This window comes from Talpa europaea (genome assembly GCF_964194135.1).
Source record: "Talpa europaea genome assembly, chromosome: 3".
In the NCBI taxonomy this organism is placed as follows: domain Eukaryota; kingdom Metazoa; phylum Chordata; class Mammalia; order Eulipotyphla; family Talpidae; genus Talpa; species Talpa europaea.
Genome location: NC_140069.1, coordinates 149,328,392 through 149,355,004, shown reverse-complemented (window position 1 = coordinate 149,355,004; position 26,613 = coordinate 149,328,392). Strand labels below are relative to the sequence as shown.

General features: G+C 63.3%; 2 protein-coding genes across 4 annotated transcripts in view; one reads left to right on the top strand and one right to left on the bottom strand.

Annotated features, from left to right (window-relative positions):
• The window catches only part of KMT2C (lysine methyltransferase 2C), a gene marked incomplete at both ends in the record, with an annotated part of 180,998 nt that extends 175,105 nt beyond the window's left edge, over positions 1-5,893 (top strand). Inside the window, 7 exons of the mRNA XM_084230748.1 lie at positions 384-520; positions 1,501-1,643; positions 1,842-2,010; positions 4,075-4,191; positions 4,444-4,517; positions 4,692-4,800; positions 5,801-5,893. Coding sequence (XP_084086874.1) covers positions 384-520; positions 1,501-1,643; positions 1,842-2,010; positions 4,075-4,191; positions 4,444-4,517; positions 4,692-4,800; positions 5,801-5,893 — 842 coding nt within the window. The remainder of the gene's footprint in view (positions 1-383; positions 521-1,500; positions 1,644-1,841; positions 2,011-4,074; positions 4,192-4,443; positions 4,518-4,691; positions 4,801-5,800) is intronic.
• A 7,294-nt stretch (positions 5,894-13,187) lies between these two features.
• GALNT11 (polypeptide N-acetylgalactosaminyltransferase 11) lies at positions 13,188-24,217 on the bottom strand (the record flags this gene model as incomplete). 3 transcript variants are annotated; one of them, XM_084229972.1, is made up of 11 exons in its annotated part: positions 13,188-13,319; positions 13,496-13,633; positions 14,659-14,763; positions 15,619-15,837; positions 16,795-16,947; positions 17,993-18,110; positions 18,764-19,013; positions 19,175-19,300; positions 20,594-20,760; positions 22,054-22,177; positions 23,932-24,217. In XM_084229972.1, the coding sequence occupies 11 exons, from the start codon at positions 24,215-24,217 to the stop codon at positions 13,188-13,190; spliced, it is 1,818 nt and encodes a 605-aa protein (XP_084086098.1). The 3 variants fall into 3 exon arrangements, with proteins under 3 accessions (XP_084086098.1, XP_084086099.1, XP_084086100.1); XM_084229973.1 differs by having other exon boundaries at positions 18,764-19,010; XM_084229974.1 differs by lacking the exon at positions 19,175-19,300.
• Positions 24,218-26,613: the final 2,396 nt, after the last annotated feature.

Here is a 26,613-nt window from a genome sequence, read left to right as displayed (position 1 = left end):
TTAAAGGCTGTAGGAGGTGACTCTGAAGGTCACCCCAGCGGGAGCGTCGGAGTCCTGTGTTTCGACCCAGGGAGGAGGAGCGGGGTGCCTGCCGGGGTCTGCTTCGGCCGCTGCGAAGTGAGGATTCCAGACACAGTCCCCTTCTCAGCCACTCTCGCTGCCCCGCGCTCCCAGTGCAGTGGCTCCTCCTCCCTGGAAGTCCGTAAAGGCTTGAAAGTCAGCTGCCCCGTGGTGAGCAGGCGCCAGGCGGCTGAGGCTGCGTCCCCGCCTGCCCCGGGGGCCGGGAGCCCCAGACTCCCCGTCATCCTGCTCTTGTTTCTGACCCGGCCCCTTCCCCATCACCAAGAGCGGCCTGGTCCTGACATCCGCGCTGTCGCCCATAGGTGTGTGGGATAAAATCCTGGAGCCCGTGGCCTGTGTGAGGAAGAAGTCGGAGATGCTCCAGCTCTTCCCGGCGTACCTGCGAGGCGAAGACCTGTTTGGCCTGACGGTCTCCGCGGTGGCTCGGATCGCCGAGTCGGTGAGCACTGCGCCTGCGTCCCTACACACCGCCTGGGGCCTGGGTTAAAGACCGGCAGGTGTGGGTGGGCACCGGCGGTCCGCAGGGGCCCACAGACAGGCTCCGTCCTCAGGTCCAGGCTGTGGGCACGGGGGCCGGCACCTGGCCTGGCAGAACACTGAGGTGCTGTCTCCTCTGTCCTTCCGCTGCCGCCCACGCCATGCTCTGCACCCAAGCGGCGGAGGTCCCGCCATTGGGCTGTGGCAGCTGCCCAGCAGGCAGTGGGCACCATGGCCACTCTGGTGTCTTGTGCAAGACCAGTGTGTCTGGCGACATGTCTGCACATGCACCTGTAGGTACCTGCGTGGGAGTAAGGCGTCATTTCCAGGAATACAGGGAGTCCTGGTGGGGGATCCTGTCTCCTGGAGAAGGAGGGGACACCCGGAAGGCCTCACTGAGTCACGTGCTGATCGTGTCTTGGCACGACCCCACCTGCGCACACGCACTGCACATGTCTGCAGGGAGCCAGACTCCTAGGACGTGCCGCAGGAGGCCGACGTGCCGCAGGAGGCCGACCCAGAGCTTAGTTTGCCAATCGACCTTGCGTCTCCACCTCGACCCCAGGACTGAGCAACGCCCCCAGCCCCAGCCGAGCTGAGGGAGGCAGATGACACGTGCTGCACTTGGTGCCCAAGCTGTAGGGATGGGGAGCTGGAGTCACTCGCGCAAGTGTGCGCGTGAGTGTGTGCGTTCCTCACCACGGGAGGGGTGGCCCCCGCAGCCCTGGGGGACACAGGCAGGTGGCAGCTGCTCGAGCCGCACATGGTCCCTGCCTTCTGCGTGGTGCAGGGCCAGGCCCACTGCGTTCAGCTGGGGACCGGTGTGTCCCCAGCAGTGGCCCACGGGGCCCGAGCGGGTGGCCGGCATCCGCCCGCTCTCAGGACCGTCGTCAGCCTGGGGCCACGTGGGCAGGCAGTGACCCTGTCCCGTGCTTCCCGCAGCTGCCCGGGGTGGAGGCGTGTGAGCACTACACCTTCCGCTACGGCCGGAACCCCCTCATGGAGCTGCCTCTCGCTGTCAACCCCACTGGCTGTGCCCGCGCCGAGCCCAAGATGAGCGCGCACGTCAAGAGGTTTGTGTTAAGGTATTTTGTTTTCACTTCACGTAGTGCAGCCCAGCGTCCGTGCGCGCGGCTTCCTGCTTGGCTTGTCTGCCGCTTACGAGCCCTGCCGTCAGCTGCGCTGGGCCCGTGTGGGCGCGGGCTATGGGGTGCGGGCGGCCTGGCTGGGCCCGTCGGGGGAGCTTCAGTTGTCCTTCTGTCCCCCGCGCCCGTGGTCTGCAGGCCCCACACCCTGAACAGCACCAGCACCTCCAAGTCCTTCCAGAGCACAGTCACCGGGGAGCTGAACGCGCCCTACAGCAAGCAGTTCGTGCACTCCAAGTCCTCGCAGTACCGCAAGATGAAGACCGAGTGGAAGTCCAACGTGTACCTGGCCCGGTCCCGCATCCAGGTGAGGGGGGAGGCCAGCAGGACAGTGGCAAGGCCCCAGCTACGGGTCGGTCTTGCCATCAGTCCCACTGGTCCCCGTCCCGTGCTGCCTCCCACCCCCACCGGGCTCTCCTCGTGCTCAGGTCAGCCCTGAGCTGAAGCCTCGTGGGGAGTTCCGTCGTCCGTCATCTGCTTCTCCTCCCACCTGCCTGCCGGTCAGCTGCGTCCATGGGCAGGAGGCCCGTCTCCCCGGGCTCCCAGCAGTGTGTCCGTCGGCAGCAGCAGCTTCTCCCTGAGCTGGGCCCTGCAACGCCCCGCGTGTCGGTGGCAGGTCGTCGGCCGTCGCGCCCCTGGCGAGGGTCATGTTACTCACGGCGCAGCCCCACTCACAGGGCGCTTGGGGGTCTCTTGTATCCTTGGGGTGTCTAGGCCAGCCACGTCCCCCTGGTGAGGTTTCAGTGTGGAGGCCATGAGTCCCCCTGGCAGCGGCTCTTCTCCCCTGTGCAGTGGACACTGTCCTGGCCCTGCAGTGTGCCGGCTGCTGGCCGCTAGCTGGTTGCCCTCCTGCGGGCCATACAGTGGCCTGTGTCCATCCGGGCCACGCAGTCTGTGCGCAGAGGCTGTCCTGTGTGAGCGCAGCGTCGTCTCAGCTCTGGCCGGGTGGGGCTGTGCTCTTCCGCGCCGTGCACAACCCCTGCGGAGGTGCCGCGTCGCGCTGTGCACCTGCTGTCCGCCCGCCGGGGCACTGCTCCGCATCCTCGCCTGCGCCCGCACGGCCTACGCAGGGTGCGCTTCCTCTCCGCCGACTCCGCCCGAAGCGGATGAGCCGCGTGACGTCTCCAGAGGACGGTTCAGGGCCCACGCCCGGTGCTTGGGGGTGGCCTCAGGAGCCCGTGCGCATCCTTCCCCTGCGGGGCTGCCCCTCGCGGCCCTGTTGCCGCGGGAACTGTTGTGTTGGGAGGCTCCGGCTGGAATAGGGCGCGGATGCGGCCGCCCCCGCCCCCACCCCCATTGTCAGCGTGGTGTTTGTCCGGCACTTGGACGCTGAGCAGGAGCGTGCAGCGTATAGTGGGGTGGCGGGGAGCCCTGCGGTGTTCCCTCGGCAGCCTCGGGTTCTGCCCCGGGGTCAACTCCCTCTCATCGCGCCCTGGGCTTCAGAGCAAAGCGTGTTTCCTGGTCGTCTCTGGCTTCCAGGGGCCAAGCCAGACCTGAGACCAGCACCGGTGTGGGCAGTGCTGGGTCAGCCTGCGCTGTGCAGCCTGGGAACGGAGTGGACATCCGCAGCGTCCTGGGACGCCCCTGCTCTGGCCCACCCAAGGGAATGCTGTCCGCGTGGACCTGAGGGCCAAGACGCTGCGGCATGGCCTGCAGGATGGCCGGGCCCCTCACCCTGGTGATGACCAGGGATCCACGCTGGGCTAGGTGTTGGGGCCGGCCCCTGCGCCTCTGGGCACTTTTTTATTTTTTTTTAAAGATTTATTTATTTATGCCTACGAGAACCAGGGTACGGGCCATAGGTGTTGGGAGGGTGAGGATTCACCAGAGACAGTGGGGAGCAGAACAGGCAGATCCACTGAAGTCCACTGCTCAGGGGAGCAGCGGGGAGACAGGAGAGGTCTGCTGCGCCCTGTGGGTAGTTCCCTGGCCAGCAGGGATCGAACCCACGCTGCAGAGGCCGGGGACAGCTGCACAGTGCTGTGGTCAACCCGCTGCGCCACCAGGGAGGCTCCTCTGGGCACTTTCTAAGGGGATAGCACCCCATGTGGGCTTCCTCTGCGCATGAAAGGGCCAGCGCGCGCCCAGGATGGCCTTTGCCGTGACGTGAGGTCAGGCCGGGGGTGCCGGAGCCGACGGCTCCCAGGTTCTCCCCCCCCTCACCCCCGGTCATCTCTGGACTCTGTCTGACTCCCACCGGGGTTCCCCTCTAGCTATCAGTTCTGTGAAACCCTCCTGGAGACAGTGGGATAGACTAAGCCCCGGCCGCTGTCAGGCCCTGGCCAGCTGGCGTTGGCGCGGCTTGTCCAGCGAGGGGGACCTGGGGGCGGGGGCGCGGGGCCTGGGCCGCACTCACGCTGGGCTGTCGCAGGGCCTGGGACTGTACGCGGCCAGAGACATCGAGAAGCACACCATGGTCATCGAGTACATCGGGACCATCATCCGCAACGAGGTCGCTAACCGGAAGGAGAAGCTCTATGAGTCCCAGGTGCGTGCGGCGGGGACTCACCTGGCAGGTGCGGGATGGACCCCACGGCCTGGAGTCCCGTGTCTGCCACCAGCCTGGCCTTCGGTCACTGCCACTTCCCGGAGACCTGCTGTGGACGGGCTGGACTTATGGCCCTGCCGGCCGGCGGGTCCCCTCGTCCCCGTGGACGCTGTTGACTGGCAGCCTGTCGGGAGCCGCGGCTCTGGCTCGGCAGCCCTCGGCTCCAGCGTGGACGTGCGCCTTGTCTTGCAGAACCGGGGCGTGTACATGTTCCGGATGGACAACGACCACGTGATTGACGCCACCCTCACCGGGGGGCCTGCCAGGTGAGCCGGCGGGCAAGGCCTGGGCAGAGGGGTGGGAACAAGCCTCCCCTGGGCTGGCTGCGCTCCTGCCGAGCCCTCGGTGGGCAGGCGGTGTCGCGGGGAGACCCCGGGAGCTGGAAGCGGCAGCTCCCCGCCCGCCTCGACAGTGAGCCCTTCTCCGCACGGTGGCCGCAGGTACATCAACCACTCGTGTGCGCCCAACTGCGTGGCCGAAGTGGTGACCTTCGAGCGAGGTCACAAAATCATCATCAGCTCCAACCGCAGGATCCAGAAAGGAGAAGAGGTACCGTGTGGGCTCTGGGGGGGGCCCTTGGCCGCCCTGTCCTCCCTCCCTCCCGCAGCACCCGCCCCCTCCCCCCACCCCGGGCTGGCCGCTCTCGGCCCCGGGGTCAGCCCCACGCCCCGGGAGGGCATCCCTGGCTGCTCCCCGCCGGGCAGGGCGGCGCCGGCCCCGCTGCTGTCGCCGAGCTGGCGCGGGCGTCCTGGGCCTTGGTGGCTCCTGGGCGCCGCTGCGGGGCCCACGCGGGTCTCGCGGGAGCAGACTTCGGGCTTTGGCCGGTTGGCGCTCCTTGTCCTTGGACAAGGGACCTTTGCAGCCTTGGTCCCCGGGTGGCTTCGGCCCACCCGCTCCCCTGCTGAGGCTGTGGGTCTTGATGGCCCCGCTCGTTACGGTTCTGGTTCTGGTTCTGGACTTCGTCTTTCACAGATGCGGTCAGCACCGATCTCAGGGCCTTGGGGACTGTGGGCCTAGGATAGGGGCCGCCAGGAGCCCCCGGCCAGCGCCCTGGTTTCTGCTGGGGTGACCAGCTTGGGTCTTCCCTCGGCCGGCGCCGCAGCCCTCGGTGCCCCGAGCTGCGGGGTTGGGCGTGTGGTCGGTGATCTTTGTGGGATCCCCTTTTTAAATCAAGAATCGACCCCAAGGCCCATGGCCCGTCTCCGGCGTCCCCCTTGATGAGAAAGTGCGTGAAAGCAGGCGCGAGCCCGGGCGGGGGCGGGGGCCGCAGAGCACCCCGGCCTCGGGGTGGGTGCAGACCCCGCCAGGCGGCCGCGTCTTGCCCCTTTGTGCTCGGCGCCTCTAGTCCGTGCGCCTCAGGCTGCCGTGACGCGCTGGGGGGTGGTCGTCGCCCCGAGAGCCGCTCCCGGGTGGACGGGCCCGGAGCCGCCCCTCTGCCGGCCGCTGACCGGGCGTCGGCGCGCAGGGCCGGGCGGGGGTGCGGGGGGAGGTGGGAAGGGGCGGGGGGGGGGGGCGGCCGGGCCGCTGACCCGTGTCTTTGCGTGGGCAGCTCTGCTACGACTACAAGTTCGACTTCGAGGACGACCAGCACAAGATCCCCTGCCACTGCGGCGCCGTCAACTGCCGCAAGTGGATGAACTGAGCGGCCCGGCGGGAGCGTCGCGCCCTCCGCGCTCGGCGGACAGACTTGTCCTTCCCCCTCGATGACTTTGCAAACGCGCTTCTGGGCGCCGGCCCCGCGGCCTCGGGAGACATGGCCCGGCGGCGGGCCGGGCGCCGCAGATGGCCCAGCACTTTCGTTCTTCTTTCCTTTTCCCTTTCTTCCGTGGGTGGGTTTGTTTCGTTTCGTCTTTTCGTCTCACTAAGGAGCAACTTACTGGGGCAAAGAGCCGAAGGCCGCCCTGCCGCCGCGCGGGGCGCCTCTATGAATGTAAGACTGAGATCACCAGCGAGCGAGAGCCCGGGTGCTGGCCGCGGCCTTACGGAGGGGCCGGGCCCTCCGACCCCGTCGCAGACGCGTCGACGCCACTGAACAAGGAATGTACCGGGGAGACTTCCTTAGGGCTAGAGCTAAGGGATAATAACTTGCACTAAATACATTTAAATACTTGATTCCATGAGTCAGTTTATTGTAGTTTTTGATTTCTGTAAAATAAGAGAAACTTTTTGTATTTATTATTGAGTAAGTGAATGAAGCTATTTTTAAATAAAAGTTAGAGGAAAGCCAAGCTGCTGCTGTTACCTGCAGAACTAACCAACCCTGTTACTTTGTACAAACGTGTAAATATTTTGAGAAAAATGACAGTATAAAAATAGTTATTGACCAAATGCTACCAGGCTCTGCAGCAGCGCGGGTGCTTACACGATGTTCCTGGGGATGTCACAATATAATTTTGTTATTAAACACGCCCTTCTGGTTCTGTAATAACCAAAATGTCAACCTGGAGCGTTTGGGGGCTTTTTGGAAACCGGGGTCTACTAGGACTGACTTGTTTTATACACCTCCCTTCCGTCGGGGCGGAGCGTCTGCTCCGACGACGACTTTTCTAGCTGTTTTGGTAACGGAAACTAATTTTTTCATATTATATTGTCGCATCCCTACTCTTGAGTCAGGTTTTTTTGTGCTTACAATTTGTGATAACTGTGAATAACTGCTTCAAAGACACCCAAATGGAGCTGAAATTTTCTTCAGCAAAGTAGTTTTGAGTAGAACTCCGTTGCAAGCCGCCGAGAATCATGTAAACACGACAGGATCATGTAGCAGGAGCGCAAGCGGAATCTCTAGCCTTCTAGTTCCACAGAAATTGAAAACGAAAAAAAAAAAAAAACCACAGGTGATTCGCTCGCAGCTGCAGGGTCCGCGACGGGCTTTTGAAAGATGTAATTTTAAAATGTGTTTGTATGGACGTTTGTTTACATTTCTTTAATAAAAAAGGACACACTGTTTTGTGTTTGCTTGTAGAGACTTAATCAGCATCTTGAACCAGGTTAGCTTTTTATTTTGTACTTAAATTTCTGGTACTGGCGCTCGGGGGGGGGGGGGGCCGCGGCGCGGGGGCGCCTGTGCCCGGGCCGCCCGGCGCGTCCCTACCTGGCAGAGCGCCCGACTGTACATACTCCCCCCAGGCGGCCGTTCGGACCGCGTCCCGTGTACCGCGCCCGCCATCCCGCCAGTGTTTGTTGCGTTCTGTATAATAGTGCGTCGTGTGGGCGAAGTGGGCCTTTTTGAAGTATACAGAGTGTTATGGGTTTTGGAACTTGTGGACAGATTTAGAAGATCACCATTTACAAATAAAATATTTTACATCTACGGAGAGCCGCCTGCGTCTCTTACTGTCCGGCGCCCGTGGGGCCGGGGCGCGCTGGGCCTCCGGCCTCTCCGACGCCTCGGGGTGTTTCCGTCGCGGGGCCCGCCGCCGAGGTCGGGCTTGTGCCGCCGGCCCCTCCAGCAGCCCTCGGCCGGGGGTGCGGGCCTGCCCTCCCGTCCGGGGCTTGGTTTTCGGCTGCGCCTGTCCCCGTTCGGCCCGCAAGGGCGGGCGCCCGGCGGCCCTGGCTCGGACAGCCCCTTCCCAGGAGAGTCCGCAGCTCGCGGCGACGAGGGCGTCTGTTCCTGCGCCTGAGCAGGCCGGGGCTTGGCGACTTTTGGGGGTGTTTGCCGAGGTCCGGTTGATGCCTGTAGGCCTTGCGCCCTGGTCGACTTTTTCCCCCCGAGGCAGCGCTTCCCGACGCGCTCGCCTGCTGGCTGTGGGGGTGTGGACGCGTCTCAGGAGGCTTAAAGAACGAGAAATTGCTCTGAACACCCCGCTCCGTTTCTAAACAGACTCTCACCTCTGGGCTTCGTGAACACCCGAGAGCAACAAGCTTTGTTTTGCTGAGCTGTGTAGACTCTCGGGGCGCCTGCCATCCAACCAGAGCCCGCGGGGAGCCCTGGCTGGGCGGGCCTGGCGGTAGCCTGGCCTTTGGCCTCAGACCTGACCTGTACCGTCAAGAGTCGAGTCAGGAGATTTCCCGGTGCCGCCTGCCGCCAGGCCAAGGAGCCCAGGGGCCCTGGGCACGCAGGAGGCAGCCGCCCCGGGCCCCGTCTTCCTGCAGCAGCGCCGGGAGCACCCCCGGGATGCAGGTCGGAGCCCCCTCGAGGCCTGGATCGCGCAGTGGCAGTGCCAGGACAACCCCCTGCTGCCGCGGAGCCCGAGAGCCTGGTCTCCGGGTCTCCCAAGGCCCCGAGGAAGGGCGGCACCGTGGAGCGGAGCACGAAGGGCCTGTGCCAGGAGCCAGCAGGCGAGTGTGGGGGACCCAAGTGCCTGGGCCACCCCAGACGAGGCTACGAGCCCAGCCCCGGGGGGGGAGGGGGGCTGGGGGTGGCATGCAGGGGGGAGGGCACGGGAGGTGGTGGCCTGGGGCTGCTCAGGCAGTTGCGCTGCTGCCCCTGGTCCCCCCACCCACCCGGGGCCGCTCCAGGTCTTTGGCTGGCTCGGCCTTCCCCGGGAGCGTCTCCCCGCGCTGGAGGGCCTTTGTGAAAAACCGCTCCCGTGGGGGAGCACATCGGGGCACTCCGGCTCCAGGCACCCTGAAAAGAGCCCCACCAGAGCCCCGCGGCAGCACCTGCGAGGACACTGAGGTGCGCGGAGAGGCCTGGCGTTGCCCTTTCTGCTCGAGTGGAAGGACCGAGATGTCCCTTCGGGAGGAGCCGGGCCTCCAGCACGCGGAGCCCGGCCTGTGACCCACGCGGGCCCGGAGCGCTGCAGAGGCCGGGCCCACTCCTGCTTGCGGACAGGCCGCGCCCGGCCAGCGCTACCCGCACGGCACCAGGCGTGGCGAGGACCCGGCGGAGCCCGCGCTCGGGGAGCGGCTGGAGGTGAGTGGGGGCGGGGGCTGCTCGGGCGGCCTCCCCGACTGGGCACCGCGGCTTCTTGCTGCTGCCGGTACCGCCGGCCCGAGAGCTTCCCCGCCTGCTGAGCGCGGTTGTGTGTGGGGCTGGGGCGCGCGCCCCGCGCTGGACCCTGCAGGCGGTTCGGTTCCCCAGCCGTGCTGCCGACCGGCGAGGGGGCTGCCCCGCGGGCCCAGCCTGCGCCCCTCGCGGCTGAGCGATGGCGGCCCGTGTGGCCCCCGCAACTGCGCCTGGCCGTCCCGCGAGCCTCGCTTGGCCCGCGGAGGCTGACACGCGGCCGCACTCAAGTGGAGGCGCCTGCGCGGACGCCGCACGCTCCTGACCCGCGGCTCCGGGGGTCCCCGCCTCACGGGGCTTGGGCCGTCTCTGGGCAGCAGGGGACCGCCGCCCGCGGGAGGCTGTCCTGCGTTCCCGGCCCTGTGGCGGGGTTGGTCCCGGGGCCCCAGCCAGCCGCCCCCGCCCCCCGGACGCCAACCGCAAAACTGGCCCGGCGGAACCTCTCCTGCCGCCCGGGTCCGTTTCCTTCGACGCCTCAGTGGTTGTCTCTTGGCCCAGGTTCATTTCGAGACTCCTTCTGCCGCCGCTGGAGTTTTTGCGCTGTCACCGTGGGCTTCCAGGTCCTGCCCCTTGAGTCTTCCCCGCTGGGCGACGGCACCACAGGCCCCAGGGAGCGGGCCCAGCCCAGGGGCCTCGTCCAGGGGCTGCTGCTCCCCTCAGGTGACGTGGTCAGGGGGCCGCCTCCGGCCTGGCACCCGCTCCTTGAGAATTTAGTTTCCCTGAACTGGTGGGCGGCGCGGCCCCCTGGGGACGAGGCGCCTGGCCCGGCCCCTCCGCTGCCCTGAGGCTGGCCCGGTGCCATCCTGCCCCCGCCCTGCAGGCTGTGCCCTAAAAAGCAGCCGCAGCGGCCAGTCCCCAAAGCGCTCAGGCTACTGCGCTCCCCCACCGGAGTTGGGGGTCCCTCCTGCCCAGTGAGGGTCTCGGGCTCACCCCCACATGCGGGGTCACCGGCGGGGCTGGCATGGGCTCCCGGGCCGGCACCCACCACCGCTGCGCCCCTTCGTCGTCAGCCGGACGCGGGGCTGCCCCTCCCCCGCGCTGGGCTCCAGCTGGCACAGCCGCGTTCGTCACCAGAGACTGAAAACGTGGCTCTCGGCGTGGCGCGGGCGGGCGGGCGCTGGGCCGAGGCGTCGCCTGCCCGTCTGGACAGAGGCGGCTGCTCCGCGCTGCTGTGACTCGCTCGCGCCGTCGTCCACTTTGAAAATGGGGTTCCTGATGGCGCAGCTGCGAGGCGCTCCCTGCCCCCTGCCCCCGGGGCCCGGCCCACTCGGCTTCCAGGACTCGCTGGTCTCCGAGACCCTCGCGTCGCGGCTCGGGAGGACAGGCCGCCTCCTCCAGGGCCCGCTCGCCTGCCCGGCGCCCGAGGACTGACCCCACCCCCCACACCTTCCACCCCGGGCCTCCGGTCAGCCTGGAGGGGGCGAAATCCCCCGGTTTCCAGCCGGGCCGTCGTCAGGCGCTCGCAGAGGCCCTTGGGCCAGGCGGACAGCCCCGCGTCTGCCTCGGCGCTGCGGAGCCCGACCCCCGCGCGGGCCTCTAGTCCGGGCACCGGACGCCTGTCTGCGCGCCTTGGGCGCTGGGTGCTGCTCACGGGCCCGGGGGCTCCAGTCACGCGACCTGTGCCACCGCGTGCGGGAACGGCGCGGGGGGGCGCCCCAGCACCAGCCCGTCGGCCACCGCCGACCCCCTTCCCTCTGGAACCCCGAGTGCACCCGCCCCTGTCGGGGCCGCCCTCATCGCCTCCTCTTAACGCCGGGCTGTGCGGCCTTCATGCTCGCCTCGGCACCTTGGCCGGCTCCGGCTCCAGTAGGTGAGCCGCACCCGCGCCCCGCCGGGCTCCCGCCCTCCGGCCTGCGGTTTCGTGTCTCCCGGGCACCAGCTCGGCTCTCCCCAACCCTCGCGCCTCAGGCCGCGCCTCGCGCCAGTCCTCGGCGCCGCTCCGGCTCCGCCACGCGCCAGCCCCAGCCCCAGCCGAGGCAGCTGCGCCGGCCCCGGGTTCTCTCGTGACCGCGGCGTCCCGCAGACAAACCTTTCAGGGCAAAGTTCACCTCCACCGAGCTTGACCCGCAGTCCAGCAGCACGAGGCCCAGTCTCGCGTCGGCGCGGGCAGCCGCGTGGCCCGCAGCCTCCAGGCTTCTGTCGCTCCCGCCCCCCGAAGGCGCAGCGCGGACCCGAGTCCGGCTTCAGACGCTCCAGCGTCCACACGCCCCGGGAGAATGTTTCGGAGGCGGCCGGGAAAGTGGCTGGAGCGGTCCCTGGGGCGGCGGCGGCCCCCACCGGAGGCCCCTGAAGCCAGGCGAGGCGAGCAGGAGCTGAGCACGGGCTCTGGTTCCACGCGAGCCCCGACAAGCGGCCGGGGGTGACTCGCGTGGCTGTGTGTGGCCGCAGGCACCTGCTGTGCCCGTTTCCTGGCGGGTGTCGGCGCTGGGGACACGGAAAGGATCAGGCGCTCTGCGCACGCGGGGCCGGCTCCGGGTCACCCTTCGCTTTCGGGACAGTCGCGCTGGGGGCGGGGCTGCCGGGGCGGGGCCGGGGGCTGAGGGGGGCGGGGAGGGGACCCGGGCTGAGGCCCTGGCTTGGGGGGCCGGCGCCCAGCGTCCCTGCTCCCTGGCTGCGGATGCCACCGCTGCGGCCTCGCCTCATGCCCTCAGCCAGCCACGCCAGAGCGAGAGCCCGCGTCTGCCTTGCGGCGCCCGCATGCCCGCTGCCCCAGCCCAGCTGCCCCCCCCTCCATGCCTCTCCAGGACGGGAGTCCATGTCCACTCGCGACGGGGGCGCTGCCTTTGGCCCAGCCCAGTGGGGTTCAAGGTGGTCTGTTCCGCTGGGTGGGCAGCGCCACGAGGGTGCCCGCCTCAAGCTGGCGACGACCCGCTGCCGCCATACGGTCTTGGGCTGTGCCGAGGCCCGAGCACCTGGGGCCCTCCCTCTCCGTGAGCCGCCCTGCCCGGGGCTGCTGAACGGCTCCGGGGAGCTTCCCTCGCTGTCAGCCACGCGTGAGCTTTCCCGTCCTGTCAGCTCAGCTGTGCCTTCAGCTGTGCAGGGACTTGCCCGCAGCCAGCAGCGCCGGCCTTGCGTTGTCTGCTCTGGCGCGCTCTGCCGCGAACCGGCGGTCAGGCCACGGGCGTGCCACAGCTGACGTGATGGCGCTTGCTGGGTCGAACGTGCCATCCCTGCTCTTCCAGCTTGCTCTCCGTGCCACCTGGTCTAGACAACAGGCTGGACGGGACGCCCGACACCCAACACGTATCTGCTACAGCTTGGCCTGCTGAAGGGAGCTCTGAGGGGAGATTATGAAGAAAAATGAAAACCTCCCTTGAAACGCAGGCGCGACAGCAGAGGATTCGTAAGTTCCTCTTTGTATGGGAGGCACATCTTCTGAGGCGCCCTGCGTCTGCCTAGAGGCTCTGCTGAGCGTACCCCGGCTCCCACACGTCGGCTTCAGCGTTCAAGGCAAGAAGCTTGTGGCCACGTCACACGCAGCGCGCAGGCCAGGAAGGCCGGACGCCGGGTCAGAGAGGCAGCACGCCAGAAACCGCCAGGTAAGTAATCAAAAGGATCCTTTATTTCTAATGCAGAGGGTACCGTGATTCAACAAAATAATTTATAACAGTTACTGCCTCTTAAATATAACCTTGTAAATGCCTTTTCCTGCAGTTAAAAGCAAAGCCGTCTGCTCCGCTCTCGCGACAGGAGGCTCCAGGACCAGCCTCCGGCGGCGCCCTGCGCGGGTGGCGGCTGCTCCCTGCTCAGAGGGCTGGGGGGCGCCCCAGTCAGTCTGGAGAGGGGGTCCACTCCCCGGGCCTCACGCTCTGCGCCAACCGGAGCTGCGTTCCGGCTCCCCCGTCGGCCCCACACTCCCCGCTCGTCCTGCAGCACCCAGGGGACCGGCGACCAGCCCTCGTCCTCCCAGGGGGGTGCCATGTCCTCCTCGAGCACACGCCACCCAGAGGCGCACTGCCTGTTGGTGCCCATCCAGGCCACAGGGTCCCCCTCAACCTTCCAGATGCCACTGCTGCGAGGAGGAGCCGTCACAGATCGCCATGGCGACGTAGCCTTTGTGGCTCAGCGGGTCGGCCGCGCGCAGGCACTGTCCCACCGACACCTGGTACAGCCGGTTGCTCTTCTGGAAAAGGCACGAGGGGGAGACGGCACCGGGGTTCGCTTTAAACACAGCCAGAGCGGCCAGGAAATCCAGGAGAGGCCAACATTTTAGGAGACCTCCCCCGGCAGCCCACTCCACCAGCAGGCTGCGCCGGGCCCCTAGGCCACACTCCCAGCCTCCCGCCACCAGCTCCTCACCCCGAAGGTCCACTGCTGCGACCCCCCCGAGCCGTGGCACTTCATGAGGCGCGGCGGGTCTGACGAGCGCGTCTCCGACATGTCCAAGCAGAGCAGGTTATTCAAGACCAATTCGTGCTCCTCATTGTAAACCCAGATCTAAGGAGAAAAGCAAAGCCACGCTGTGCTCCGGGGTCCGGACGGCACCGCGCCCCGAGTCTCGTCTGCGGGGCCTGGCAGGGCAGGCCAGACCCAGGGGGCTGCCGGGTAAGAACCCGACACTGGAGTCACGAGCGGCGGGGCGCAGGCCAGGCCGCCCCTGCTCAGGACGGGCGGCCACGGCCACAGGCTGTGACGCCGTCGGCCTGTGCTCTGCGCTCCCTAGGACTGAGCTTGGGATTTCAGCCTGACACCCCGGCGTCGGCGTCTCCGTAGAAGGTGATCCTTCACAGAGTCTCCCTTACGGCCTCAGCCTATGTCCAGGCACAAAGGCCTAAACTGGCCAAAAAGGGCAAACGGCAGGAGGACGTGTTCCCCCTCCTCAGCACTCCTGCTCCTCCCCCCGAGGCCTGCTGGACCGGCTCGCTGCCGGCGCCGGGACGGGGTTCCCTGCGCGGACGCCCCACGTGGGAGCCAGCAGCCAGTGTGCACAGGGCAGACCACACCTGAGCCCGTGCCCCCAAACTACTTACCTCTTCCGGAACGAATCCCACCATCTCGCCTCCCCGTGACCTGAGCTACCGGGCGTGAACCCCGTGGAGCACGCACCCCGCCAACACGAGCAGCCCCCGCCCAGGCGTCAGCACAAACTACTCCGAGAGCCTCTGTCTTGTGACAGCAGCTGCCAGGCAGATGGGCTGCCCAGGACAGCGCTTTCTGCGCCACAGCTCCGAGGGCACCAGACAGCGCCGGTGAGCAGGTCCAACCCGCACGAAAGGGGTGTCTGAGCTGCAGTGTCCTGAGGACGTGCACGTCCACTCGCTAGGGATGTTCCCGCCCAGAAGGCTGCGTCTCCTTTGCCGACTCTAACCCGTTCATTCTACGTAACTAGAAAGGACGACGGTGTTCCAGGGGACAGAGCAGCGCTGTTAAAGCAGTTCTATCAGATGATCTCGGGGGCTACTCCCAGGCCCCCACCTCGGGAGTGAGCTGTCAGCAGCCGCCAGCCCAGAGGCGTCACCCACCTGGCTGGGGTCTCCGGAGTCGCACGCCTTCAGCACCACGAGGCCTCCCTTCTGACTCGGGCGGCCCTGGGCCACCAGACACTTGCTGGTCTGGAGGTGATAGAGCTGTAACGAAGAGGCTGCACTCACAACCCGCACCAGGGAAGGACAAGGCCAGCGGCCCCCTCGTGCTAGAAAAGGAGGCTGGAGGGGCTGTCCGTCAGAGGAGGGAGGGCGGGAGCCCCGAAGCCACGGAGACGGCCCTTTACTGCGTCCGCGCGCGCATCGCACAGAATCTAATCCTGTACCAAGACACACAGAAGCTGACTGATCCACAAGGAAGAAAATTAAAACCTCTGCCCCGAAGAGCCTTAAAAGTGAAATCCAGGAAACAAGAAAGGCAGAGCCCAGCACCACCCGTCCGTGCAACACCCGCGCTGAAGCGTCAGGCCGGGGCGGTGGGGATTTCAGCCGTGAGGACACACGCGGTCTTTAGCCCGGAGGAAGGGGGACGTTTTGCTCCCACTGCCAGAGGCGGCAACTCCCTGAAAGAGCCTTGGGAAGCATCGTCTCCGTGACAAGAGGAAACCAGACAACCCCAATATCCACACTCCACTTCAGAAGCCCAGTCTGAGGAGTGATGTAGGAACGTACACGTTCACGTCTAGGCCCCTAAAATTTACACGCGACGTGAAACTGAGACGTGAAGGGTGGGTCTCCGGCACTGAGCACCGAGGCTACTGGGCACTGCCTGGCCGTGCCCGCCGCGCAGTGCCCAGAGCGGTGCCAGCAGTCCACAGCCGCCCGACTGTCTCGGCCACCCGCACGTTACCCCGACGCTCTGTACTTGCACGTGCGGACCACCTGTCTGCCTTCTGGGAAGCGAGCAATGACTCGCCCTCACAGAAGCCGCCCCCCGAGAGGACGGCGGGAGACTGCACACCTCGGCCGTGAACGCCGGGCGCCCACAGCGCCACTCACCCTTCCACGCCGCAGGACCTTGGGGCGTTTCGGCCCCCTGTTGACGAAAATGGGCTGCTGGGGCTTGGCGTTGGGCCCGGACACCTGCATCTCTGGGTAAATGTTATCCAGGTACCACTTGAATGATTTACAGCCCAGCCGCTTCCTCAGCTCCACGCGCTCGCTGACATTTCCATAGCTCTTGGTCCTCAGGTCGGGCCTCAAGGAGAAATACTGTTCCTGGATTTAAAAAAAGCCAGATAACAGGCATTTTTTTGTTTTTAATAAATATTAGGTCATTCTATGCGAGGATTAAATATTATTTATGTCAGTGTTTTCTTAACATGGCCAAAAAATGTCCACAGAAAGCCTTCACGCAGCTGGTCATCGCCGACAAGGAAGATGGCGCTGAGATTCAGAAATGGCGGATACGCAGCGCCCACGTCAGGCCAGCAGGGTGGCTCCGGGAGCCAGGCAGGCCCGACTCTGGCCCCAGGGACCCAAGGGTTTGTGGATGTGTCACGGCTGCTACTTTAGTAGAAGTTAAAATTGAAAACATCTATTCATTAAAAATCATAGACTTCCACGCCGCGACATAAATGCCTTCAACAAAAGTAAGTTTCTAAAACCAAAAGCCTTTAGTGGCAACAGTGAGACCACTGTGAGCCTCTCCCATATCGGCAGAGAAACGGGGGGGGGGGCGTCTTGGTCAAGGAGGAAAGTGCCTCACGACACGGAGCACAGCCGTTGCCCGACCTCGCAGGCCACGCCCTGGGCTGAGGCAAGACGAGGGTTACACAAGATCACCGTGGGCGACGGGACGCCCTCCGCCACAGCCACGACGGCTGCCCTGGCGATGCAGGTGGAGGTTAGTGCAGGGCTGGGGACACCGCCTTTTGGAGGGGTGAAGCATCACTGCTACAGGGTTGCACGTGGCGGGCAAGGTAAGACCCTGCTGTGCGAGGCCACAGGAGCGGGGGGACCACGGGGCCCGGGTCTGTGGGAGTCACGCGCAGGACCAGGAGTAAACCAGAGTCTCCCCTGAGTCAACTGTGACCTTCCAGGGAGTGGCCAGTCGGGAAACTAGAGACTCGGAATGAGAGAAAAAGAGCAAAGGTCAAGCGGACACAAGCCAGCGTGCAGCAGCGGGTGGGCCGGTGGGCTGGCCCCGGCCTGCGGGAGGGAGCGCCCACGCACCTTGTACTCATCCAGCCAGACGTGCGCCAGCCTCAAGGAGTTGTGCGTCATCGTGTCCTGGCCTTCGGGAGAACCGTAGGGCCGCCGCTTCCGGAAAATGTGGCCCACGCGGGAGCAGGGGATGATGAAGAGCCTCCCGCCGCACATCCAGATCTGCTGGGAGCAAGGGCCGTGAGCGCGCCCGGCGGCGAGTCTGTGGTAACAGGCGCTCAGGAAACTGCGGGGCTTCCCCTTGTTGGAGACGACTGCTCAGGTAAACCCAAGGGTAAGTCTAGCCCTGTCCTCTGCCCACCCGGGGCCAGAGTCCAGTTTCAGCAAAGCAGGAAACCTGATCTTCGGGCCCAGGCCAGGAGGCTCCCGGGCGGGTCCGCTCCGCGCACATCCACGCGTGCTTTCTACGCAGGGTTGCGGAATGTCCAGAAGACCTCCAGGACCTCAGTTCTGCTCTAGAGTTTGTTCCTGACTCTGAGGTAACCTTACAGTTATTTCAATTAATTACCTTGAACTAATGATATCAATGCAACTTAAAAATGGTTAAGGATTACAGAGGAAAAACCGCCTTTGAAAAACTGGTCGGCACACACATGAAAACAGAAGACGACACGTGTAGACAGGCGCTGCTGGCGTGAGCACGCCTGCAAGGAGGCTGTGAGACTGTGGCCCACCCCTCCCAACCCCCCGCCAGGGCCCCACTCCCCTGCTGCTGGCCCAGCCTCGGCAACCGCAGAGATTGTGGGAGTGATATTCTTCCCCGGGTTGGGGGTTCCTGTGCCTGCGAAGGATTCAGCAAGCCATTCATGGGGTGCTGACAGGCTTGCCATGTACACTAGGCTACTTCTGCGAGGGAAATGGGGGGTAACAGTTGACCAGAGCAGGCGTGAACCTGGGCGGTGCTGGGCAATCTGACACACATGGACACGCGTGTTTTCAGGATTATCCAGTAAGACAAACCGATGAAGAACAAAGCTCTAGATTACTTGCCTGCTGAAACGTCCCGTACCCGCAGCTACCACTTTATCACAGCTCCTTGCCTCTTAAAGGTTACAAAGCTAAGGCTTCCTGTACGCTTGTGCCATCCCGTGGGGAAGTGGCATTCGTTACGGGCAATTTGTCACAGAGGGTTTACAGAGGACACGGCCCCTTGGACGCAAATTCTATCCCACTGAACACACAGTAAGTGAACATGCAAAAAAATTACCCGAAATGATATTTCTAAATTTTCTCCTCCCCAGATATCCATGCCACTGTCATACTGCCCAAGCTCACTGAAGTAGTGCCTGTTCATGGCGAACAGCCCTCCAGCCATCGTGGGTGACCTGGAAAAGGAGAGGCGCGCTGTACCGACCCCGCAAGGCCAGCCGGCTACCTGGTTTCCTTCCCAAAACTCAACACAGCTGGGACACCCCTGAGGCACATTTCATCTACTGCCGGGGAACGCGCTGGCCACCAACTGCGTTTTCTAGATCACGACGACACACCAGACCCCTGGCAGAGGAAGGCCACTTTCCTGACAGAAATTCACCTGAAATGAATCACTCAGCGCCTCTCGAGAGTCCAGTCTCAGAACCGCTGGAACCAACGGCCCCACGGGAGACCTGGCGACGTGTCCACACTTGGAGATGGACTCAAGCGTGTGGCAGAGGCCGGTTCTCAAGAGTCTGCCCTCTAGCGAACAGCTACCATCGGGGCACAACTGGGTAGGGGTGCTACTGCATCTGAAAGGCTGAGGCCAGGGACGCGGCACAAGAACCACCTGGCTCCCGAGCCACCCCGGACAAGGGCACAGATGACGTCTCTGTCTTCATTCTTTCCTTGGGACTTGCCTGAGCGCACAGGGCTTGGGAAGCACTCATTTTCTGCGGACGAACTAGGCCAACACCGTGGCTCCTTGCAGAGGAGGAGTTACTCCTAAAATACATTTTCTCTCGCGGCAGTCCCAGTGGGACCTGCAGACAGAAGGGGGTCTTACTTGATCGGTGCAGTAGCTCCTTCTGGCCCCCCAAGCTCGGAGAGGGGGACGAGGTCCCACTTGAAGTGCAGTCCCCAGTTGAAGCCGCCGCGCACCACAGGGGACGAGCTGTAGGCCAGGGTGTCGGCGCTGATGATGTCGATCACCGGGCACACGACGGTCTGCCGGTCTTCACGGATGGCTGCCAGCAGGGGCTGCAGCCACATCACGTTCACCTCACAGTGGCTGTCCAGGAACACCAGGACGTCTCCTGGGGAGGCAATGGACACCGACCCCAACATCAAACCCTCCCTCGCTGCCTCTTCCGGGGTCTTCTTGCCAGGAGGGATGGGAGCAGGCGCGGCCACAGGCCCGCCCCAGCACAGACCGGCCGCCCTCCATTGGAGAAGCGCCCCGGGAAGGAAGTCATACCTGTCGCGTGTGCGGCTCCGATCATTCTGCCTCGAATTAACCCCTCACGCTTTGTGTTTCTTATCACTTTAATTTTCCCAGGGAGATACTTCTGGACATACTCATCGAGTTCTCCCTTCAGATCGTCTGCAACAGAGAGCCCATCATTGGTCAAGGCACAGAGGCACAGAGTTCACAGCTCCTCTCACACTGCATTTGGTTCTTGTAGCAACGAACTGCCAAGTCAATACTGAAGAACCTTGTGCTTTATTTTAAAAGGCCAGTGTAGAAGCGCCCGTAAGGAAGAGAAAGGAGAGAAGTGACGGGGCGGGCCGGAGCGCCCGCCCAGAACCGCTACCTTCTCCGCTCACTTGCGCTGTCAGAGCAGCTGCCCCCGGGCGTAAAGGACGTCTGAGGTGAGTGTGTGTAGCGAGCAGGCCGCAGACCACATGAGAGTCGCGGCCCAAGAGGAGCCACGCTGTGTCTTTTATGGTCAAATGACGTGTGACGTTCACTGGACACCAGCTCTGCTGTGGACGAGAGCGGAGGCGTGGGGAGCAGGAGCCCCGCACGTTGTAACCTGCCCCCCTCAGCTGCGGTAGTGAAGAGCGCGGGGCTGGGCTCGGGGCCAGGGGCCTCTTCCAGCTCACGCGCAGCTGCACGGGACCGGGAGCAAGTCACTTAGCGCCTGCACACGTGAAACGGGGGGCCAGTAGCTCTCGCAGGGCTGCCGACAGCTGAATGAATAGCGTCAATGAAACCCCTTGCTTCCTGTGGTGTACATGAACCCGTTCTGAGGAAGGATCCATGTTACGGTGAAGAAAGGTGTGTAAAACGTGTGTGGAATCACCAACACTCAGACTGAAGGGCTGTCGGAGCACGGTCTGGGGAGAGCAGGCATGAGGCCACATTCCGTGACGCCACGCACAGAGCAGAGCGCCAGGGACCATGAAGAGTCAGGGCGAGGAGAGTGGGGTGATCTAAGGGGCAGCACGAGGGAGATCTCTGGGTGGAGGGGCAGCCGCTACCCAGATGGCAGGGTGCTGGCCGAACCCACGTCCGGGGTGAAATGACGGCACCCTGCAATCTCTGCCTGCACACTGCAGGCTGATCACCTCAGAGGGGAACACGGGGGGACACCAGGTGCAGCGGCACCCCGACCTCTTTGTGACTTACTGTGAGCTGATACGACTTTGAAACAAGGTATTTTTTAAAGGTCAGCCAAGGGGAAAATTTTCAGGGCCAAATTTGGGTAGCAGTTTGTAAGCAGAGGAAGAAACCATGCAATTTCTTTGAAATTAACCTGAAATCAATGAGCAGGCGTCGACCCGCTGGTGGTGGCTCCGCTGGGATCACGCGCCCCACAGAACGGGCAGCGCTGCAGCGGGTCCGCCCCGGAGGGGGCCAGCCACCAGACCCCGCGACCCGCAGGCCCCTCACCGAAGTCGCTGTCATCGTCCACGAGGATGACCTCCCGCAGCAGCCGGGCCGGCGTGCGGTCCAGGACGCTGTGCACCGTGCGCAGCAAGGCCGACAGGGCCTCGTTGTAGAAGCAGATGACCACGCTGGCCACGGGCAGGTCCGCCGGGTAGGCCTTGTCTCTGCACCTGCGCGCACACACCAGAAAATGCCAACAGTTGAAAAGGCCACATGTCCCAACCTGCCACTCGGCTTATTTTCAAGTCAACATTAGAAAAACGAACCTCTCTTTTCTGGTGTACCCGCCGTACAAATGTGTTCTGCTTATGGAAGTTCTTACATGTTTTCCACGGAGCCCTGGGGCTGACGTTCAGCTTCTCAATCGTTTCAACAGCAAGTAACAAATATAAAGCTCTGTGTTTTCAATTTTTATTTTGCTCACTAGATAAGTTGGATGACCCCAGGTAAGCAGCCCTTGGTAAGGCGCCAGCTGGCTTCAAGCAACAGCAAACCAGAGCTGCGTGTGCTCCGGGCACCCGAGCCTCCCGCCCTGCCTCCCGCCCTCCCCTACAGCCCGGCGAACTGTGCGAGCCCGTGACAAGCTATGGGGGTTTCGGCCCCAGTGCTACACCCCACACAGCGAAAAACCAACGAGCCACCCAGCTCCACTCAACCTCGCCCTCTGGGAAGCCTCCCGCTCTGGCTTTGGGTCCCCAGCTCGCCAGCTGCCAGCGGAGCCCTCACCCTGCGCCCGCGCCGCCACCTCCCCCATCAGACTTTTAAGTCCTGGGGATGCAGGAACCACCTCTCCCATGTCCTTCAGGCCTAGCAGAGCATGTAGCAAAGAGAAGATGCTCACAAAGGCCTGTGTGGGGATGGCTGACTGACCAGCCACGCAAATAAAGAGCCTCTGAAGAAACAAAACAGAAAGTGAAAGGAGTAAAATGCGCTGATTTTAATTCCCTGTCACAGACACGTGCTGGACACCGAGCGTACGCGCAGGGGCTCCTTTTAAGTGCAGTGAGCGCTTCTCATTCCACGAACTTTAATCTTTTTTAAAGATGTATTTATTTGTGCATAAAGAGCTGGGTTGCAGGTCAGAGGTCTGGGGTGAGAGGATTCCCCAGAGACAGAGCGGGGAGCAGAACAGGCAGACTGACTGAAATCCAGTGCTGAGCGGAGCAGCGGGGAGACAGGAGAGGTCTGCTGCGCCCTGAGGCTCACTCCCTGGCTGGGGATGGAACTTGTGCTGCAGGGGCTGCGGACAGCTTCACAGCGCCGAGACTTAACCCCTGCGTCACCAGGGAGGCCCCTTGTCCCACAGTCTTAAATTTCCAAAGCCACACAGCAAGCTCTGAGGCCTCTGGTTCCAGCATGGCAGGGGGCAGCCTAAGCGGGCCCGTCTCCCGAGCCATGGAGGCTGCCGCCAACAGCACCACCCTCTCGCCTGGCGCGCGGGCCCGCAGGGACGGGAAGCATACTCTGCACTCCTGGTGTCCGGCACATCTCTGTGGTAGCCCAGGCGGTTGCTGACAAGCACGTTGAAGGCATGCTTCTGATAGCCCAAGTCCCTCAGCTCCTGGTCACGTTCACTGAAAATCATGCCTGCAGGAGAGCAAAGGCGCAGTCAGAGGCAGCCCCGTGGCAGGCGACCCCGCCAGTCCGGCAGCAGCAGGCTCTCGGCCCGGGTGGCCCCCGCCTTCTAAGGGCAGCAGACCCTGCAGCAGTCTCAGTGGAAAGACAGTCGTACCTTAGGGATAAACGGCCCCGGCCCACCAGGCACGATCTTACGAGTATTTTCAAGACTTACCTGTGACGAGAGAAAAGATGATTCTTCCACAAAAACTACCATCTAATCCATGTGGACTCACAGGCCACAGTTACAGGCGAGTTTTGAGATGAACCTCTCCCCTAAACAAGACCGTTGAGAAACCTTTCTGATGAAAGTCCAAATCCGGTCTCGGATTAACCTCCCGGGCAGGAACCCCTGCACAGGCTAACCCTCTCCCTGTCGTGAACAGTCTTGCTCCAACGGTTCCGAGACCGTCAGAAAGAACCCCTTCACAGGGCGTGAGACTGTCTCCTCGTCAACATAAATAAAAGCTGCTGGCACCCAACACCGAGCGTGTTGGCACAAATCAGATTATCAATTAATACTCCTCGGTGCATCAGTTTCCAAATGGGGGCCTCGCTCCTACGGAATTCTGAAAGATCAGCTTCTGATAAAGATGTCCTGATACATGATTCTTGTTACAACGTCACGTTCTGCCCGGCAGACGGCGTCACCTGCGCGGCGCGCTGCTCTACCCTGAGAAAGGAACTCTGCCGAGTGTGCCGCGGACGGGCCTGGAGGGCGCTCTGCTGACGAGTCAGGTACAGAGACCACAACCGTCACGACGTGTCTCGTTTACGGGCGGGTTTTAAGAAAAAACTGAACTCGGCGGCTTTCACACCGCAGCGGGGCGGCCCGCCGGGCAGAGGCAGCACCACCGCATGGTGCGGTCCGACCGCCGCGAGTCAGAGCGACACCGCGCGCGTTGGGGGAGATCCCGAGCCCTCCCCTCAGCCCTCGGCGGTGTCCCGCGTGAGCTGGGACTGAACCCCGGGGAAGGCCCGTGGCTTATTCTCGCTGCCCGCTCAGGGGAGGGCACGCCCGAGCCCGGCCGGCCCCGGAGGAGCCGCTTCCACTGTCTGTCAGTGACTGCGGGTTGGAGCCGAGAGGCCACTTTCAACTTTCCGTTGGCTGTGGCTCATCGCCGCAGCGCGCTGCGCACAGGCTGCAGGGGCTCGACTCGGCTCACTTACCCCGAACGTAAAATGTTCGCAGAGAGGGCTCGAGGACTACAGTGGCAAAGACATGCACGGGGGGGTCTTGCTTCCGAGTGTAACTTTTTGAGAAAAAAGTTGATTTTACACTAAGATTTCATGAGTTTTCACACACGCTCTGTCCCAGACCTCAGGGGTGTAAGTGGTCATCTTACTGGCCGCGAGCCCTCTGTTCTCTGCTCCGCGTTCTGCTTTACTTCACTCGGCCTCTCAGGTCATGTTACAAGCCAAGTCACCTGTCAACTATTTCTTCCCTTTGTTAAATAATGCCGGCAGCCAGCATCTTCGGCCACAAGCTCCGTTTTCCTTCCAGCCACTTGACTGCTCGTTTCCTCCCGGGGACCCGAACAGGCCGTCAGACCTGGACACGCCAGCTGTCACTCGCCACTAAGTCTGCAGAAGCCGCAGGACCCCGCCAGAGCACGCGAGCTAGATCCGCGGGGAAAGCGAGGACAGGCTCCCGCGGCCCCGCAGCGCGGGACTCAGGGGAGCTCCACCCGAGCCCGCGGAGGCCGAGCAGCACCCGCACTCACCCAGCTCGGAGAACTTCACGCCGCCTCTCGCGGGGTCTCCATCCGCCGGCGCGCCGTCCACTCTGCCGGCTTTGAACTGCGACTCTAACACTCGACCGGGACCCCGAGTGAAACGGGGGTAGATTTTTTTGGGGAATGGCCCGTGGGGCCCAAACCCCTTGATGGGCACATTCTTAAGTGGCTGAGTCACTTCACTGAAGTTGAAATAGACAAAAAGCAGAACGGTCCAGGTGGCCGAGGTGAAAAGGCATCCGTAGCAGAAGTAGCGCGCAGTGACGCTTCCCATCCTAGACCTAGCTTCGCGGGGGGGCCATCTTCAGTTTCCTGAAAGAGAAGGGCAGGCGGTGAGACACCCCGTGACCCGCGAATCACTCGCCCAGTCCGCAGTCGGCAAGCCCAAGCCACAGGGCAGCGCCTGAGCCGATCCCCAGCAGTGCGCCAGGGTCACTGAGCAGAAAAAGAAGGGACCCAACAACGAAGCCTCAGGCCCGCGGGTCGGCGCCCGGCAGACCAGGGACGGACCCTTCTCCATCCCCGCAGGCTCAGGCGGGTCCTCCTTCCCCGGGCTCTCACCGGCACGGGCCATACAGCCGCTACGTGGGGCGACAGGCCGTCCCGGTCCTTTCACCGTGACCCTCGGAGCCTCCCTTACCCCCAAGGGTCGTAAAAATCTATTAAAAACAAGCAACGCGATAAAATCGTTCCACTTCCCGAGCAAAGATTAAACCCGCTGTGACGCCTGCTCTAGATCCAGCAGTTACATTTCAAAAGCATAATTAGAAGAGTTCAAATAAGTCCATCTTCCTTCTTAGATGGCCCCAAATAATGAGCTGAGCAGCAGCACTGCCCCGAGGCACCCCGGGAACCCCGGGTCTTCTCGGAGGTTTCCCCGGGTGCCCTCCGAGGGCGCGGGGCGCAGTCTCACTCAGCAGGCGGGCAGAGGCGCGCACAGGGCTGCGGACGCGCAGGAGAACGCAACCTAGAGAGCCACGCCATGCAGACAGCCTCTCTGCAGGATGATCCATCCCCAATCAACATCCAGCCACCCTCCCTTCAGAAGCTGAGCAGTTTTATAAAGCAGTCGGTAAACAGCTCAGTTCCTTGACTGTCTACTGCCCAGTCGTCGTGACCTCGCTGATGCGGTGCAGAAGCTTAAAAAACAGCACTCAACTAAAGTCTGCCCCACGGTAACACCAGAGGCTGCTGGAAAAGACTCCAGCGCAAAGAAGGAGGGGGAGGGGGAGCCGGCAGCGCCAGCTCGGGCGTTCTTCACGTGGGGGCAGCCCAGAAAAGCAGACCATGCGTGAGAAGACGCGTCCCCTGAGCCAGGGGAAGGGCCCTGCTGCAGAGGGAGAGACAGCAGCGCCGCAAAGAACGCAGAGCAGCGTTCAAGTGAACCAGGTTTCACCTAAAACAGCCGTTGTTAGTTCCTAAAAGATCCGCTTGGGGGGTAGGCAAATAAACAACAAAACCAAAGCCTCCCCCGAGGCCAGGAAGCACCCCCACTACAAGGCTGTCCCCACGGGTGCCCGACTTCTTAGGCAGCGCATCCAGAGCCAGTCCCTCCACTCCAGAACGGCTACTGTCCTCCCCAAAGCACCCCAGTCCCTTCGCTTCCATTGTGGCCTCCTTGACCCTGAGAACGGAATGGAAGGGAGCCAGAGCAACAGGCTCCGAGAGGACGGCAGGCCAGGCAGTCCCTCCCCCGACACAGCAGTCAGAGGACATGCTGTTGGGCTCCCGTATCCCTGGGCCCCAGCCCCAGCGCACTGGGTGGTGTCCAGAACCCTTCAAACCAGCTTCAAAACCTCTAGATTCATGCTCCCCCTAAGTCACACTCCCCACCCGATCTCACCAAAACTGGGAGAATGACAGCTTCAATTTTAAATCCAAATCCTTCCACCACCACCGGCTGCCCAGCTGTGCCCTCACCCTCGCTGCCCTGTCCTTCCCGCCACAGCACGTCTGCTCCCAGCCTCCCTCCCGGGCCAGAAGCGACGCCCACGGCAGGGACGCTGAATGTTAGTGCTGAGGAGAAAAGACCATGCAGGCCGGTGCGGTGGGTGTGTGTGTGTGTGTGTGATTTTCGATGGGTTCTGGAGAGGCCCCTCGGCCAGGGTGACAGTCAGAGCTGAACCGAACAGCGAGCACCGCCCACCTTGGGACGGGCAGTGGGCGAGAGGGTAAAGTCCTCTCCTCCCCCCCAGGGGCCCACCCAGGCCCCGCAAGTCTGCCTGGCACAGCCCCCAGCCCACCTCAGACCCCACCGTGACAAAAAGCGAGCTACAGAAATGAGGACACGCGCGGGGCTGCCCACCCGGAGCCCGAGCGCGAAGACGCTGCTTTTCAAAGCCAGTGGGTGACGCCAAAGCGCAGTGGACAGCCCTGGGTGGTCAAGTTAGAAAACACGGAACACAAAGCGAGTTAGAAAAATAAAACTGAATAAACTCAGTGAAATTAAAAGAACACTCCACAGTCAGACATTCACAGAAAATGAAGATGAAACAAGAGGCCAAAGTCGATTCTTTGAAAGACCAACACAGGCACACCCCGGCGGCCCCAGCAAGCCCGGACAGCGCTGCCAGATGCGCAAGGGGGAGGAAACAGAGGCGCAGAGTAGGTAAAACGGACAAACGCGTAGAAAAACAGAAACGCGCGGTGCTGCCTGGAAATCCAGATCGC